A 17,281-nucleotide genomic window follows, 5' to 3' on the forward strand; every position below is an offset into this window, starting at 1 on the left:
GGTTTATTACTCAGTTAGCTGAAACTAGCAGTAACGGTACATAGCAATAACACATGACAATGTGTCCTAGTGAAAAAACTTTAACAACCAAAAGATTAACACATTTTAGGTCACAGAAATTGTGAAAGAGCTCTTCATAATCCCAGGACTCTTATTCACAATTTGGCCACACTGAGCAACAGCATCCTCATGTCGTCTCGGAGTTTTTCTGCCTCTGGATTGTTCATTATGGAGCTAAATCTACGTCTGGATTTCTGTAAAGCTGCTTTCTGACAGTGTTGGTTGTTAAAAGCACTATACAAATAAAAATAAGGTTGACAATTGAATCAAGATGAGCTGAATTTCAGCACATGTACATGTATAGGTTGTGGATCTAGTGATGTGCTCATGAAAATATAGTAGACAACAATTTTTTTTTTTTTATAGTAGACAACTGATTCACCTCTAAAGGATTGTCTAGGTCTATATGAGCAAGCATTAACATGTAGCAAATTAGCTAATGCTAAATAAAGGCTAACAGCTAAATGTCATTTATGGTCTAAATGTTGTTTGTGGCTACACTAACAAATTACATTAATAATAAAATTCATTCTTTTTATATGAACAAAAAGTTTGGACTTGACACTAGACAAGCAAGGAGCGAACCTTCTCACTGAATGTTTGAAAGTCCAGTTTATTGCTGCGTTCGAGGCGAAGTTGCAACTTGTAATTCCCCGCCTACAACCATAAGAACCACAGAGAACACCACCTCAATCTGCAATTTCAACTCATCAACCTGAGGTAGTCTTCTCAACTACCAGTTCCTTCCCTGTTTACTGAGTGACGTCAAACCAGCATGGCCGCTCTCACTGTGAACAGTGTAAAGTTCCCCTTCTCTCTACATTTAAATTAGTTTATAGCAGTATTAGCTTTAGGTCAGTTCATATACAGACACAGTACTCGGTTAAATCTACAACACTGATCATACTAATCGCTGTTTTTAGAAGGTAATCAACAACATTAGTGTCATCACTTATTTTTATCTGACTAGCTTGCTGCTAAGCTACTCGCTATTGTCTGCTGTTGTTGCTGTGCTGCAATTTCAGTCCAAAATGTTGAATAAATGTTTGAAGTTCACTGAAGTAGAACAGAATTAATAGCTACTCAGACTTTAAACTGTAAAAATGTGGTAAAATTTTACTTTTTATGAGTTTTACCTGCTCTGACAAAAGACACAAGATACGCTTTCCTGGAAGCATCCATGTTTTGTTTTTTTTTTTCATGCATCAAATGTTCGGAGGCGGGAAATGACGTCATTACAACTTGCACATTACTATTTACAAAGTACCATGAACATTCTCTCACTTTCATAAAGATATTAGAATTTATATTAACTCTTTGTCCACTTCCTGTAACAGAAAAGCTGCCAAAACAAAGAATATATGCTCGCAATTTAATGTTTTTATGTAATTTTATTTATTTGTTTGTTTGTTTGTTTGTTTGTTTATTGTCACAGAAAGCTGTGTAGCTTTTGGTAGTTTTTGTCTATGCCTGTACCCCTGGCTTCTTCTCTTGGTTCATATGTCATATTAATAAATGTTGAATAAAATAAATAAATAAATAAATAAATACAAGGTACCATGAACACAGCATATATACCTCGTGTGTGTGTGTGTGTGCATTACCTTGCATTAACCACTGAAATGTAATGCAACTGTAACAAGTGAATTTGAGAGTAAAGCTGTGCAGTCCAAAATGATCACCGGTACTGATATACATAGAGAGAGAAAAAAATGTCAACACAGAAGGTGTTTGTTGCGTTTGTGCTTCAGCTGACGTCCGGAAAGCGAAACTAACTGAGTAAGACTCGGAAAACAAAACCTAACAGAGGGGGCGGGGCGTGCTGGCATTCCTGAGCGCTCGCGCTCATTTCCTATTGGTTGTGTGAATACGGGGCGTGGCTATAAACACTGCTGTATATTATGGCCTGCAGTTAGCTGGAGAGGAGGATTGTGCGGTGCTGTGTTCGTTAGTCGAGGACTCGAAGAGAGAAAAAGCCTTTTTAAGACACATTTAAAAGGTAAGTTTAACTTTAAATTTTCAAATAATGTCTTCTTAAATAAAAAGAATCAGAAATAATCATCAAAATAAAGTTAAGATTTCACCAACGGCCAATGAGTGATACAAAGAATGGGGAAAAATAGTCTACAAAGGAAAAGTGACTTTTAAGTATCTTTTAATTTTTTTTTTTTAGTAAACATAATTTGTATATTCAGTCAAAATTTAGCAACATACACAATTCTCTTAATGTTTGGTGAGCTTTGGGCAACACAGCCAACATGTAATAGAAGCTTATATGACCACTATTAATCTCAGCTAGACGTCAAAGTGGGTTTTTGTTACTCTCAGAAAAAAAGGTAGTAAAACTGTTAAACAATGGAGAATGGCAAAAAAACCAAAAAAGAATTAAACAATAATTTAATAAATTATCAAATAAAAAAGCATGTTGTTTGTGTTCAGTGATCAGATGCTGCTATGAAAGTGAGATGCAGTAGTACATATTAAACCTCAGGATCACTATAAAAACAAGCCATTTAAAAGTCTTAGAGTGAATGAGCAACATGGCTGAAGGGGAATTTTATACTGAACGACAGTACACTCGCGCGCTCAGATCAGGAGCCCTCGCGCTCTTAATTAACTGTTTAAACGCCATAGAGGTGGATAGGTTTGTACCTTTAATATCTAGAGATAGTATACAGTGTAGATAGTATATAGTGTACCTTTAAAAAAAACAAAAAAACATTTAAGGTACATAATTGGACCGAAATTATCTTTTAGAGAAATACTTTAAAGGTGCAGTATGTAAACCTTTCACACTACAGGTAAAAAAAAAAAAGGTGTAGGTTATGAGGAACCATCCCAGCAAAAAGGAGGGTACAGTTTTTTTGTTTGTTTTTTTTTTTTTTTCTGAGAGCACACCTTTTAACTTTAATGAGCAAATGGCGTAGCTGTAAACTCTGCTGGCGGCCATTTTGAATCCAGAATCACTTGATCTGATTGATCTAGTTCCTGGTTTCTGTTGCAATAAAATGTTATTGGTATTATTTCAAACTAATGTTGTTAGAGGTGTGATGATTAATGCATGTAGTTAGCATTATGCTAAGCTTTTATTAGCCTTGTAACTTAAGTCCATTTAAATAGCACTAATTTGCTGTTTTACTTTATACACAGGTCATTAAGAAGTGGATATGATGGAGCTCATCATCAAAGTCCTGAGCGGAGAAACGACGACCGTGTACGTGAATCCAAGTGCCACCATTGGTGAAGTCAAGCGACAGATTGCCCCACTCTTTAAAGCAAGACCTTCACAGCTGAAGCTTTCCATCTCCAATGGACAAACCTTGCAGCTGGACCATGACCAGAAGACCGTGAGTGATTACGGTCTGCGTTCAGGATCCACAGTGATGCTGCTGATCTGCATGACCCCCGTGCCATTTCAGGTGTTCGTGAAGAATGAGAAGGGACAGACAAAAACCTACGACATCACTGATGATGAGACCGTCGATCAGTTGATGAGGAAGATCTACCAGAAAGAAGGAACACCAGTGGACCAGCAGCGGCTGATCTACAACGGCCAACAGCTGGAGTGTGGCAGGAAGCTGCAGGATTACAACATTGTTTCTGGAAGCACCATTTATATGACCCTCCGTCTGCGTGGAGGCTGATGGGACAAAAACGCATGAAGATCATTTTAGACCAAAGCAGTTGTTCTATTTAACACAATTAAAATATTCTTAGATAAAATACGAGTTACAGATAAAAGTAATGAGCATTATTTATACATTCCTTTTTCATAATTGCATATTCTTATTTTTCCAAAGTTGCTACCATTGTTCCCATGTCTGAAGTGACTATGTGTCGATTATTAACAAATGACATGAAAATGTGATAAAATGATGCAGTTATGATGTATGCTTTTAAGAGAACCTTCAGTAATAAATGCACTTTCTTTGTGTTCGGACACTTTATGGTTTATTTTGTGATGACTCTTGTAAGTTAATTAATTTAATATCTATGTAAATAAAAATATTTATCAAAATGATTGAATTGCTTTGGCTTATTTTTTCCTCCAAACAACTCTGGTTGTGACAGGAGATAAATTAGCATATTAATGTTAGTTAGCTAGGTATAACATTGGTATAGATACTTGACACCTCTCTCCAAGCTTATGGCAGATTAGATCTTTAAGCCCTTCTCCATCACCTCATAGGCTTATTTTTGACCTGAAAGTCCAGGTTTATTAGTCACTTAGGTGAACTAACAGTAAAAATACCTGGTAACAAGACATGGTGATGTGTCCTAATGAATAATAATGAAGAATAATGAATAATGAACAACTGAACTGACAACTGATCAGAAGGTTGTGAGTTCAGATCATGACAACACCAACCTGCCACTGATGGGCCCTTGAGCAAGGCCCTTAACACTCAACTGCTCAGTTGTATAAATGAAATAAAATGTTAGTTGCTCTGGATAACGGTGTCTGCCAAATGCAATAAATGTAATGTAAAATGAAGCAGTCTGAGGTAAAACGTGAACCTGAAAATCAGCTAACTGCAGTATACCAAGTATTATTAGTCTAATACCACATACTAAACTATAATATATATATATATATATATATATATATATATATATATATATATATATATATATATATATTTATATTTATATACAGTCAGGTCCAAAAATATTTGGACATAGAGAAAGCTTTAGCTGTCTACCACAGTATATTGGATTTAGAATTATATAATGAATAGCAAAGTGCAGAATTTCAGCTATAATTTTCTTTACAATTTTCCTTAATTTTCTTATCTTTCTTTATAATTCACCTCTCTAAGGGAGCAAAAGTATTTGGGCTGCTGGCTGCTCAGCTGTACCGTGGCCAGGTGTGTGTTATTTCCTCATTATTTCACCTACAAGTAAGCAGAGATAAGGTCTGGAGTTGTTTTCAGTTGTGGCATTTGCATAAACATTATGTGTGGTACGTTCTTAAATAGAAAGACTGAAGGCAAAGTGCCCCAAGAACAAGCAGGAAGTGAAGACAGCTTCCGTAAAGACCTGGTAAAGCATCACCAGCGAAGAAACCCAGCGTCTGGTGATGTCGATGGGTTTCAGACTTCAGACAGTCGTTGACTGCAAAAAGATTTGCAACCACATATAAAAACAACACTTGAATCTATGACTATGTTAATTTGTCCTCTAAAATAACAAAACTTTGTCAATGTCCAGACATTTATGGACCTGATTGTATGTATACACAATGCACTGACCATTGGTACACCATGGCAATGAACATTCCAGAAGATGTGATGTAGTGCATTAGCGAGGGTTTTTCCCATCTCATGGCCCGAGCATTCACTTTCTTCATAACATCCCAGTTATAATTGATTTCTCCAAAATTGAAACCAACTGAGGCTGGGATGGGAGGATAAATTATTCATCTGAATGAAAGAATGTGTTTTAAATCCTGATGAAAGGCATTTACCACACACTTTGGATTATATAAACTGTGAAAAATAGCGATCTGTAACACAGAAGGGAACAGCCTGAAGTCATTCTGAGGTCAAAACAAACAAAGAAAAAAAAACCCTGAACCTGTAAATCAGGTAACTGCAGTACACCATGTGATATTAGTAATAATAGTCCATTACCACATACTAAACTATATCTGAAAACTTATCAGTGTGTGTGTGTGTGTGTGTGTGTGTGTGTGTGTACAGTATATACTGGTGGAGTGTGTAATATGCAAAGTACACCATGGCACTGAACATTCCAGAATATATGTGACGTAGGGAATTAGAGTGGACTTTCCCCATCACGTGACCTGAGCCTTCACTTTTCTCACGTCATCCCAATTATAACTGATTTCTTTTCTCCAAAACTGAAACTTGCACCACTCTTCAGTGTTTTTACTTACACTTGAATGCTGAATAGAAACAGAAAGCCCCTGAGTGGACGGGGCGTGTTGTCATTCTGCTCTCTCATGCTTATCTCCCATTGGTTATCCTGTAAATAAGGGGCGTGGCTGTGGTACTGTAGCAGTTGTTAAGTTGCAGTCTGCAGGAAAGGAGGCTCAGTTGGATTTGGTTCTCTGAAAAGGATACTGAGGACAGAAAAGACATCATTTACTCAAAAGGTAAGTTTTATTCTATTTTAAATACTTGAATAATAAGTATACATTCTAATAATGTTAAATATTATATTTTGGTTTGGATAATATAAAATAAAGTTTCCAAATGAGTCACTGATCCAAAGTAAAATATAAAAGTAAAATAAAGTGACTGGCTTTTATTTGTATGTTTAGTAAAAATTTACCAGCAGAAATAATTCTGGTTTTCTGAAACAAATAGCTAAAAATCAGTTCCAGACAGGATATCTGTTTGGTGTGTGTTTATAAATAAAAAAAATATATATAACTAAAAAAATACAGAACTATTTGTATAATGTTAAACAGTGCTCATAAGCTTCCATTACTTGTTAAGTACATTAGTCTCGTAGCTCCAGTAAAAAGATAATGAAACTATGTTTCTGGCTTATTGATGATATGTGAGGGGAAATATTTGCATAAATGTTTATGATTCCTATCCGCTTTGGCTTTATTTTACACACAGGTCATTAATAGGGGAATACGATGGAGCTCGCCATCAAAGACCTAAGTGGAAAAACGCAGCTTGTGAATGTATTGCCAAGTGCCACCATTGGTGAACTCAAGCAACGCATTGCCCCTCACTTTGAGGCAAGAGCCTCACGCCTGAAGCTTTCAGCCAGCAGCGGTCAGATCCTGGACCATGACCAGAAGACCGTGAGTGATTACGGTCTGCGTTCAGGATCCACAGTGATGCTGCTGATCTCCATTACCCCCGTGCCATTCCAGGTGCGCGTGAAGAATGAGAAGGAACAGACAAAAACCTACGACATCACTGATGATGAGACCGTCGATCAGTTGATGAGGAAGATCTACCAGAAAGAAGGAACACCAGTGGACCAGCAGCGGCTGATCTACAACGGCCGACAGCTCGACTCTGGCAGGAAGCTGCAGGATTACAACATTGTTTCTGGAAGCATCATTTATATGACCCTCCGTCTGCGTGGAGGCTGATGGGACAAAAACACATGGAGATCATTTTAGCCTATTTAATACAGTAGGTAAGGGGAAAAATAATAAGAATAAGAAAAAATACCCTGTATGTTGCATGTGCAAGTAATGACAATTCCACTACAGCCAGCTCATTCTCCTATTTAACCACCATTTTGACAAAGTAAAAGCACTTGGAATCCTCTTTGTTTCTCTTTCTTGACACACTGCTACAGAAGCTTGGACACAGTTAGAAACTCTCCAGTGTTGGTACGGTTATATGAAAATAGCCTAAGTGGTCAAATGTATTTATTTACTTATTTATTGTTGTTATTTATTGTTAAACATGTATGACCATCTTTAAATATAATAATGTACCTTTTTGTTTAGTACCAAGACCAAAACATGCTTTTGATTGTAAGTGGAAAATGTCTATTAACTGATTTAGTTCATTCAGGGTGTAAAGTATTTTAAGTTTTATAGATAATAATGTTTAGAAGCATGTTAAAACCACTTTCGTTTTAATTTCTGAATTGGTCCATTTTTTAATTTGCCTTCTGTATTTATGATGTCACTTGTCTAAATATTGCTTTACACATAATAATAATGATAATAATAATAATAATAATAATAATAATAATAATAATAATAATAATGTCTTTGGTCTAAAATCTAGCAGAAATAGAAAGCTTGTTTAAAGGCAGTTTGTACCTTTTGAGTCTGTAATCTCTGTAATGTGCTCTGTCTGCTGTACGTTAATAGTGAATTCATATTCAGTGTTTAATTTGCTCTTCACTCATTCCAGTGTCACCCGTTTATTCTATCCTCATTTTTAAATGTAAATGTACTGAATTATAATTGCTGTTACCTCCTGGCAAACTGCTTTAATAAATTATCCATTTGGATCAGCACTCTTGCTTTCATGTGTATTTTCTTACTGATAAATCCATAAAATATAATAACACAATGATAGTACTCATATATGTGGCCCTACTGACATTTAGCCTATTAGGAATGAATGTTTACTGAACTTTTAGAAAACTACAGAATTTATAGTTTAGTTTATATTCCAGTCAACATATATTTAAAGAAATTAAATACACATTTTTAATATATTGATAATAATTCTAACTAGAATAAATGTGACAATTAATTGATTTCTACTCTACACACACACACACACACACACACACACACACACACACACACACACACACACACACACACACACACACACACACACACACACAATGACATACTGACATCTGCTGGACAGTAAAGACTCAAACCACTCCTGTGTCAATTGAGATCAGAGTATAATATGAGTGAACCAGAGTGAGTGTTTGGTTGGTGAAAAGATGGTAGAATAAAAGTTTGTTTCATTTCCACATAAACTCATGTTCCTTAGACTTTTAAGCAGTTTGCATTTTAAGATGTAGGAAGTACATAAACCGGATTTAGCCCATCTACATATTTATATTAGTTTTTAAAAAATCAAATAGACATGGAGATCTGAGACTTTACTTTGAATGCACCAGATAATTCTGTTCTAAAAAAAAAACCAAGGCACTGGCACTCAATCCAGCATTACAGAAAACACACAGGACTTCTTAATGACCAATAAGGAAGCACTCAGTGCTATGTCCCTTATTTGGAGGTGTAAGTTTTTTGTAAGGTTGCATGAATAAGCACAAACTAACCAGTAGGGTGCAGTCAGAGTACCTGTATGATTCTGGGTCTTCAAACCCCAGTAAAATGCAGTATGTGAGTATGTGAGAACTTTGATGGTTGTTGTGCTGGTTGTGCCATATACAGTGTATAAGTATTAAACATGTAAATATATATATATATATATATATATATATATATATATATGTATATATATATATATATATATATATATATATATATATATATATATATATATATATATATATTAGACAGATTTCCAATGCAGCTATTCACCTGAAATATAGAGCAGACATTGGTATTAACTCAATAAAATTACACAGCTAAAGAAATCATAATATTCCAATCCATAAAAAAAGTTATGTGGAATAAAGTGGAAAGACACAGGAAAAAATTATTAAACACAGTAAGAAAAAACACTAAACCAGCTGATTGAACTAATTAGTTCTCCTTCCTGTGCTAATTTGAATCAGTTGGGTTAGTGCATGTTGGTAGGTTAGTACTTCCACTCTTCGTAAAAGCGGAATCCACCTCTGAATGCAAGTAAACAAATCATTTGTCTCCAAGCGGTCACTCAAGAAACATCTCACGACGGGTAGAAGCAGTGAGCTCTTCCAAGACCTTCATAAAAATATTGTTGCATAGCATAGCAATGGCACTGGTTATGGATGGACTGATGGATTTCTTAACTCCTAAATGTTCCTATAAACACCATCATTATCTGCAAGTTAAAGGAACAGCACTCAACCATCAACTGGCCACACACAGGATCTCCTCACAAGATTTCTGACTTGACAGTCAGAAAGTAAAAGCGGAATCCACCTCTGAATGCAAGTAAACAAATCATTTGTCTCCAAGCTGTCACTCAAGAAACATCTCACGATGGGTAGAAGCAGATTTCTGACTTGACAGTCAGAAAGTTAGTCAGAAGAGTAGCCCAAGAGCCAAGCACCACTCAAAAAGAGCTCCAGAAAGAGCTGGAAGCGGTAGGTACAGCCGTCACAGAGAAAACAATAGGCAATGCACTCCACCACCATGCCTCCATTACTGTAGAAAAGGCATGTTGAAGTTTGTTTGAAGTTTGCTACAGAACATTTGGAGAAGGCTGTGGATAACTGGGACAATGCAGTGTGTTCAGACAAGACAAAAATCACTTTTGACACGCCATGTTTGTCTCTGGAGCTGCGAGGCATCAGTTACTATGTGTGGCCACAAGGAGGCCTGACAAGAACACAACCACTGGCTAGGGGAGTACGCTCTGAAAGAAAAGCAAAACAGGGACAGCATGGGCAGACAGATCGCACTGCTTATCCCCTAGCAGGAAAAGGCATAGTAATGGTGGCCCAAAAATCATCCATCAACCCACTCCAGGATAGGTTACCATGCCTATCAGGATATTCTATTCTGCAGTGAAAATAAGAAAACTATAAAACTTGAACAGGCAACCTGCAATCCCTTCTGTACTTCCATCACAAGACTGAAAGACTCTGTCAGAGAACTCATCTGGTTGCTTAAGCAGTACAACATCTTCATTGTTGCCCTGAATGAGAGCAGGCTCTTTTAGGATGAAGGTTTCCTAAAAGAGGAAGCAATAGGCTACACCTTTGCTCAAAAGGAAATCCTGCTGGTGGATCTTCACAGTGTGGGATTGGCAATCAGAAACACACCCCTCCCCATGTTCCTCTGACCTCTGTCTGTTCTGAGCATGAGCAGGTCATCACAAACAGACTGCTTTAGTCATTGTGACTGGTTTGTTAAATTGGTTTGTCAAATTTAATATGAAAATTCTTTCCAAAGAAATCCTTAACAAATATTCAGATTCATGTTATGTCAGAGTATCCGGAGATTTTGAACAAAGCAGTAAGATTTCTGACGCAGATTCCAACAACGTATCTTTGTGAAACTGGATTTTCTATGTCGGTGCCACTCAAAACAAAATATAGGAAGAGGCTGAGGGTTTTCCTAGACCTCCGTTTGCAGCTTTTCTCCCATCAGCCTGACATCCAGCACTTGGTATCTGTCAAAAAACATCAGCTCTCTCATTAGGTGAGTAGGAAATATTTAACATTGTGTGTTTACTAGCTGTGTTAAGTGAATTATACACTCACACATATATGGAACCCTTTCATATAGACAAGTTACATTTGTAACTGAAGTTTTAAACACATAGGTTAAATCCTATGGTGGGCCACAGCATTCAACGCATTGAATGTTCCCAGGAGCACAGTGGGCTACATCATTGCGAAATGGAAGACGTTTGGAACTACAAGGACTTTACCTAGAGCTAGCCGTCTGACCAAACCCAGTAACCGGGCTAGAAGGGCCTTGGTCAGGGAGGTGACCCAGAACCCAATGTCCACTCTAACAGAGCTTCAGAAAGGAACCTGATGGAAAGGAAAACCATCTTAGAAAGGACTCAGAAAGCATGTGCAAAAAGATTCTCAGGTCTGATTTGGAAAAACTCTTCAAATACCAAGCACTATGTCCTGTGAATCCAGGTACTACTCATCAGCTGGTTAACACCACTGCATGCAAAAGGGGTGCTTCTAACAGCAGGGATGGGAAGTCTGTTCAGAAATGAGGTAAGAATAAATACAGAGTGTTCCATGAAGAAAACCTGCTTCAGGGTGCACACAACCTCAGACTGGGGTGAAGGTTCACCGTTCAGCAGAAGCGTACATCCAAGACAATGCTGGAGTGGCTTTGGGGCAAGTCTCTGAATGTCCTTGAGTGGTTGAGCCAAAACCCAGCTTTGAACCCTGGAGAACTTGCGTAGAAAGAGCTGAAGATGTCAGTTAACAATGAACTGAATGAGCTTAAGATGATCTGCCAGGAGGAATGGGAAAAAATCACACAAAAATCCATGTGTGCAAAAGCAGTAACTGCTTCTAAAGGTGCTTCTACAAAGTACTGAATGAAGGGTCTGAATAATTAGCTAAAAAAGATTTTAGTTTTAGAATTTTAATAAATCTGCAAAAAATCAAAAAAATTTTTTTTTTTTTTATTTTGTCATTATGGCATATTTTGTAGCTATTAATGGACAAAAAAAATTAAAATTTTTAAATTTAATTTGTAAAAAGTTATAAATTTATAACAAGTCATTTAAAAAGTGAATGAGATCTGAATACTTACTTTCCAAACCCATTGTACATATATTTTTGCCAGTTACATTCAACTTTAGTCATTTCAAGTTTCTTGCATGTGAAGCCAACACTTAAACCACAGGTCTTAGCTCAAACATATGCAGCAACTGTCCATTTTTATCTTTTGAATGTTTTCCAACCACAGACCTGACACTTGGTACATTTGCACGCATGACGCTTGAACTGTGAAAACTGACAGTTTCACCTGTGGCTCATCTGCTTCTGACCACCAGCTGATGTCATACACTTTTTAAAACTATTGCATTTGCAAAAAAACAAACAAACAAACAAACAAAACAACATAATTTCTAATAATTTTTTGTTAAAATGAAGTCTGAATGTTGATTTAACAACATTTATAGAGCAGTTCACACTACTGATTATCATATAAACAGATGAAAAACTAAAAAACAGTCTTGTTTTTGACACCTATCACCCTCTGATTATCCAGATCAGGCATGTTAAAATGGCTATATTAGTTATATTAGTTTGTAAAAGTAAATAAAAAGAGGTCACTGTAAGGTGCTGCAATAAACACTGAGCAAAAGGCTTTTCCCCCATAATACATTAGAGTGAGAGCACAGGGCTGCAAAAGGAATTTTCTGAATAAAAGTCTTTGATAAAGCCAGAAGTGAAAAGCTGTGTTGTTTGCTATAAAATTAATCATTCATTCATCTTCATTACGCACTTTATCCTGGATCAAACCCCGGACCCTGGAGCTGTGAGGCAGCAACACTTCCTGCTGTACCATCATGCTCTCGCTGAGTATTTAGCAATCTGAAATAATTCCTGCTACATATAAAATTACAATAATAAGTGGAATATAGAATATGAGGTTCTTACAGATGCTATCATATAAAAAATAAACTAGGGTAACAAGGTAAACCTGGCAGTTCATTGGAATGAACATCATTAAGTCAGCTGACCTTCTACTGAAATGTGAAGTGTGTGTGTGTGTGCGTGTGTGTGTGATTAAAAAGCTGAGAAACAGGAGACTCTCTTTGCTGTCTCAGAGAAACTACAGAGAAAATAAGACATCTATTTTAGTTTTTTTTTTTCCGTGGGCCTTTTTTTTTTCAAAGTGTTGTATGCTGGGTAAAGATCCACACCCCCTACACACAGATAAACCAGCATATGATTTGCTCAACAGATCGTTTCCTCTTTGTCTCTTGGCTGATACACAATGGTTCAGTTTTTAACTCTGCATGTGTTTCTCTGTGCCATGGGTAAGTGTTAATAATCTCATTTATCGCTTTACTAAATTCTTATTGTATTTGTAATATATATACATTTTTAATTACATGGTTGTGTAACTGAAAAATATAATTATTCAGAAAGCTGCAAATTCCAAAAAAAAAGAGAGAGATTTTTAGAGAATTTACACAATGTTTTTCCCAAGTTCAAAATGAAACACAGAGGATCATATATATTTTTAAATTTAAAAAAAAATCATGTCATAGCTGTATGCATTGAAGTTATTTATAACTTTAAAAAATATATATAAATAAATATAAAATCTGGGATGTTATAAATGAGGTGTGTGTTTTATGGATTGCAGGTTTGCTCTCTGAGACTCTGTGCTCTTTAACTTTGGAGGCAGAAGCTGGAGATAATGTCACTATTTGGTGCCAACATTACCTGACTGATCCAGGTTCCATCTACTGGTTTAAACACACGAGTGATTCAGTTCCACTTCTTCTTGGGTGCAAAAAGTTTAGAACATCAGCTCCATCACAACCGTGTTACTTCTTTACTGAAAGTGAGAGAATAGTGATGTCTGTTCATGGCAAGAACACGTCTCTCACAGTCACTGCAGTAAATGTCTCTGATAGAGGACTGTATTACTGCAGCTTTATAGAACTGGACCAGGTTAACTTTAGAAACTCGATCTTTTTAGAAGTGAAAGGTAAATTTATAAGTGAATAGTTGCAGTAAAAGTTGATTGAGATGACTGCGATTATAAAGATAATGTTTCTTTTTTCAGGTGTAAATAAAACATTTACTGAGGACAAAGTAACAGGTCTGTTGTTTTCTTCTCATGAAGGCTTCTGTACATCTTTAAATTAAAATATGATGCAGGTTTAGGGATCAAAATGTTTTCTTTAATATTTTTCTCCGAGGTTCAAACTCTTCTGCTGTGTTCTTCATGCTGACTGTGGTGTTTGGTGCCGTGATTGTGATTCTTCTCAGTGTCCTGATCTTCATCATACTGAAGCACAGAAAAGCTCAGAGAGGTAAAATATTACTACTGTAATAATAATAATAATAATAATAATAATAATAATAATAATAATAATAATAATAATCTTTGCTTTGTGTTGCTTTAGGTGCTGAAGCAGAAGCTAATGAGGTAAATTTGAGACTACTTTAAACACACACACCGACCTCCAGAATAATTAACTCTGATTTACTTTGTAACAGAAATCGATGCATTTGGGGTTTTTTGTGATGAAGAATTTTTTTAACTTCTCAGTAAAAAAACTTTTATTTGAATACAAATGACAAATAAATTGAACATTTAGTGTATTAGATAAATTCTAAGATATTAATAATGAAATATAATAATAATGCTCATATCTTCTAAGCAGCTCTTGGAACTTCTCAGGTGTAATATTTGGCATCTATACATGAGCCACTAGTTTCCTCTTGTTCTCATCGTTTCTGCTTTAACCAGACGCTGCCTTCTTCAAGTAAAGACTGGAAGTTGAGAGGCTCATGACAAAAAGTTTTTTCCACATATTTTTCTCTTCTCTTCTTAGATCCACATTATGTTTTTAACATTCTGATCATTTTTTGTAGATATATATTTTAAAATAGAGGTACCCTTTCCCTTTTTCATTCAAAAACCACAGAGGGTGCCAACTTTTTTTAATCCAAGCCTGATGAATATTTATTGGTGTGTTCCAGATGTGTATTAAAACAAAAAGCACAAGATGATCTTAATTCTAGTCATTTCTAAAGAAATTATATATCCAAAATATTTGAGCATGCAACTCAAAACAATTAAGCAAAACGTACAGTCCGCAAAAATATATAGTTTACACATAATTAATTTTTAAAATAAAATCAGTTCACACTTGGTTTTATGAAAATGTTTTAATTATTTAAAACAGTTTTTAAATCAATTTTAAAAAATAAATCAGTAAAAAACAGGGGTTCTGAAACATTTTTCACATAAATATATATTTTTTAATTAATGAATACTGTATAATCCAGCTATTAAAATATTAGGCTCATTATTTAAATACAAGTACATTTTCTCTGTTTATTAGTCATAGAGCTTTTCCTCATTAATAATTTCACTGACAGAATATTAGGTTGGTATCATGTTGATATTATTTATAGATTACTTGTTTTTAAGTTATTCAGGTTTGGATTAAATTTTTTAATTCAAATGACAAAACACTTGAATTATAGCTAATAGTTATAATAATTAATATAATAGTAATAAAAGTAATAAATATAATAAATAAATATAGGAACAATGAAACTACACATGCTTTCATATGGTCGAGGAGGAAGTCCTCAAGGTTCTCAGAAAAAGAGGCTCTGAAGATTCTCCACTATGAGGGCTTTATGATCTCTGTGAAACTTCACTTCAGCTCAATAAGAACATCTGGAGAAAATCTGTTAGGTGTACTTGATTTATTTTTTTATTTATATTTATATTTTATCATCTCTGTGTATCTTTGTTGTTCTGCAGGTTGCTGACTCGGACTCGGTGCATTACGCTGCACTTCACTTCTCTAAGAATAAAACCAACAGAATCATGAGACATGATGAAATGGTGGATCCACATGTGGTATATTCTTCAGTCGAACAGAGTAATGTGTGTACGTAATGTCAAATATCATTACTGTTTACTTAATATGAAGCAGATGTTTCTGATGGTCCATGTTTGGAAGAAATATATCATTTGTAACATCACATTTACAAAATATAATATAATATAATATAATATAATATAATATAATATAATATAATACAATATAATACAATATAATATAAAATGATATAATAGCTTCAGGATTCTGCACATTTAATTTTTACTCTAAACCTTGTATCAGGTCTCTCAGTTTATATCCAGTGTCATAAAATATTCAAGTGTAAATAGATACATGTCTTTATTTCTTGCTTGTTTCTAAGAAAATAACAGATTTGTAGAAGCTCTGACAATAAAAACTGTACTTTGTATTAAATACTAATGATATTGTGTGTAAAAATGTATCCTCATGTCCCATAAAGTGAAGTTCATCTAGTCATCTTGTCAGTGAAATAGAAATATTTGCTATTCCAGCTTTTCCAAGTGGAATCTCAGGAGTCTGAAATGGTTTATTTCATTTCTGGATTTGGTTCTTTTTCAGTGAAAATGAGTCGTTAATGTGTAAGTAATTATGGTGAATATTGTTCAAGTGGGACACTTTTGAAAAGGTGACTTTTTCTGTCAATTTTTACCCTCATCCCAGTGTCATATCATCTAACAAGATATCTTTATAAAAAAGCTTAAAATCTCCCTAACACTATTCAAAAGCGAACATCAAGAAATACTTAAAACAGGTAAAACGGCCCTTCTTACAATCTCTGTTTATCAGATTCTATACGTTTTCCTGTGTTACTGTTCAAGTGGGACACTTTACTCTCTCTTTAACCAGGACAGATGTACATGTTTTTTATCATCTGTTTTGCTTGTAACATTCATGAAAATCTTTTTTTTTCGTAACACAGGTGTGAATATATATGTATTACGGCCCTTGGCCCTCCTCTGTAGGCTGCTTTTTGGACATTCCATGTCTTTGCCATCATCCTAAGATGTTATTCGTCTCTCCTCCTGCTGCCTCCTACAGCTCCACTCCTCTTCTCCTCACTTCACTGATCTAAACTTCTCTAACTCACTGCTCTTTCCTTATCTGTCTTTTTCTGATCATCCCCCCTCTCTTTCATTTTACCATTTGATTCTGAAAAACATTTAAAGTGTTATGCATTATTACAATAAGGAGAATATATCCATTAGTAGTGTGTACTAATTAATCATTATTACAGAGCTTGAAAAGCATTGAATTATTCCTCATTCTTCGTTGGATCCTTACGGGTCCAAGCACCAATGGTGCTTGAACCCTATTGTAATTGTTAGGATTTTTCTTTCTTTCTTTCTTTCTTTTGTTCTTTCGTCTTCTGCCTTAGAACATAATATATATACCCAACTGTAAGTCATAGAGCCATGAAACTTGGTCAACAGGTAACACTCCCTCCCAGTACCCAGGCAAGTGAGATAGGCCCGATCGGCCCAATGGTAGTGCTAGAGCACTGGGTTTTATGTTTTGGTCCATATCAC

At 35.4% G+C, this 17,281-nt stretch overlaps 2 protein-coding genes and 1 long non-coding RNA gene across 3 annotated transcripts; all 3 read left to right on the plus strand.

The window, feature by feature from the left end:
- Positions 1-1,958: 1,958 nt before the first annotated feature.
- Positions 1,959-4,081, plus strand: LOC113542376 (uncharacterized). The gene is made up of 2 exons (XM_026939871.3): positions 1,959-2,059; positions 3,211-4,081. Exon 2 carries the CDS (start codon positions 3,228-3,230, stop codon positions 3,702-3,704), a length of 477 nt encoding a protein of 158 aa, XP_026795672.3. The 5' UTR covers positions 1,959-2,059; positions 3,211-3,227; the 3' UTR covers positions 3,705-4,081.
- Positions 4,082-6,031: 1,950 nt separating this feature from the next.
- LOC113542377 (uncharacterized) lies at positions 6,032-8,021 on the plus strand. Its single transcript, XM_053229135.1, has 2 exons — positions 6,032-6,178; positions 6,654-8,021. The coding sequence occupies exon 2, from the start codon at positions 6,674-6,676 to the stop codon at positions 7,139-7,141; it is 468 nt and encodes a 155-aa protein (XP_053085110.1). The 5' UTR covers positions 6,032-6,178; positions 6,654-6,673; the 3' UTR covers positions 7,142-8,021.
- Positions 8,022-12,876: 4,855 nt separating this feature from the next.
- Positions 12,877-15,885, plus strand: LOC128317330 (uncharacterized). Its single transcript, XR_008300850.1, has 4 exons — positions 12,877-13,175; positions 13,508-14,183; positions 14,277-14,299; positions 15,653-15,885. It is a non-coding gene; the product is annotated as an uncharacterized LOC128317330 (long non-coding RNA).
- The last annotated feature ends 1,396 nt before the right edge of the window (positions 15,886-17,281 follow it).

The sequence above is a fragment of the Pangasianodon hypophthalmus genome, chromosome 24, assembly GCF_027358585.1.
Source record: "Pangasianodon hypophthalmus isolate fPanHyp1 chromosome 24, fPanHyp1.pri, whole genome shotgun sequence".
NCBI classification, from domain to species: Eukaryota; Metazoa; Chordata; class Actinopteri; order Siluriformes; family Pangasiidae; genus Pangasianodon; species Pangasianodon hypophthalmus.

Coding starts and splice junctions, on each gene's coding strand:
- LOC113542376 (XM_026939871.3), top strand. CDS start 3,228: ATGATGGAGCTCATCATCAAAGTCCTGAGCGGAGAAACGACGACCGTG.
- LOC113542377 (XM_053229135.1), top strand. CDS start 6,674: ATGGAGCTCGCCATCAAAGACCTAAGTGGAAAAACGCAGCTTGTGAAT.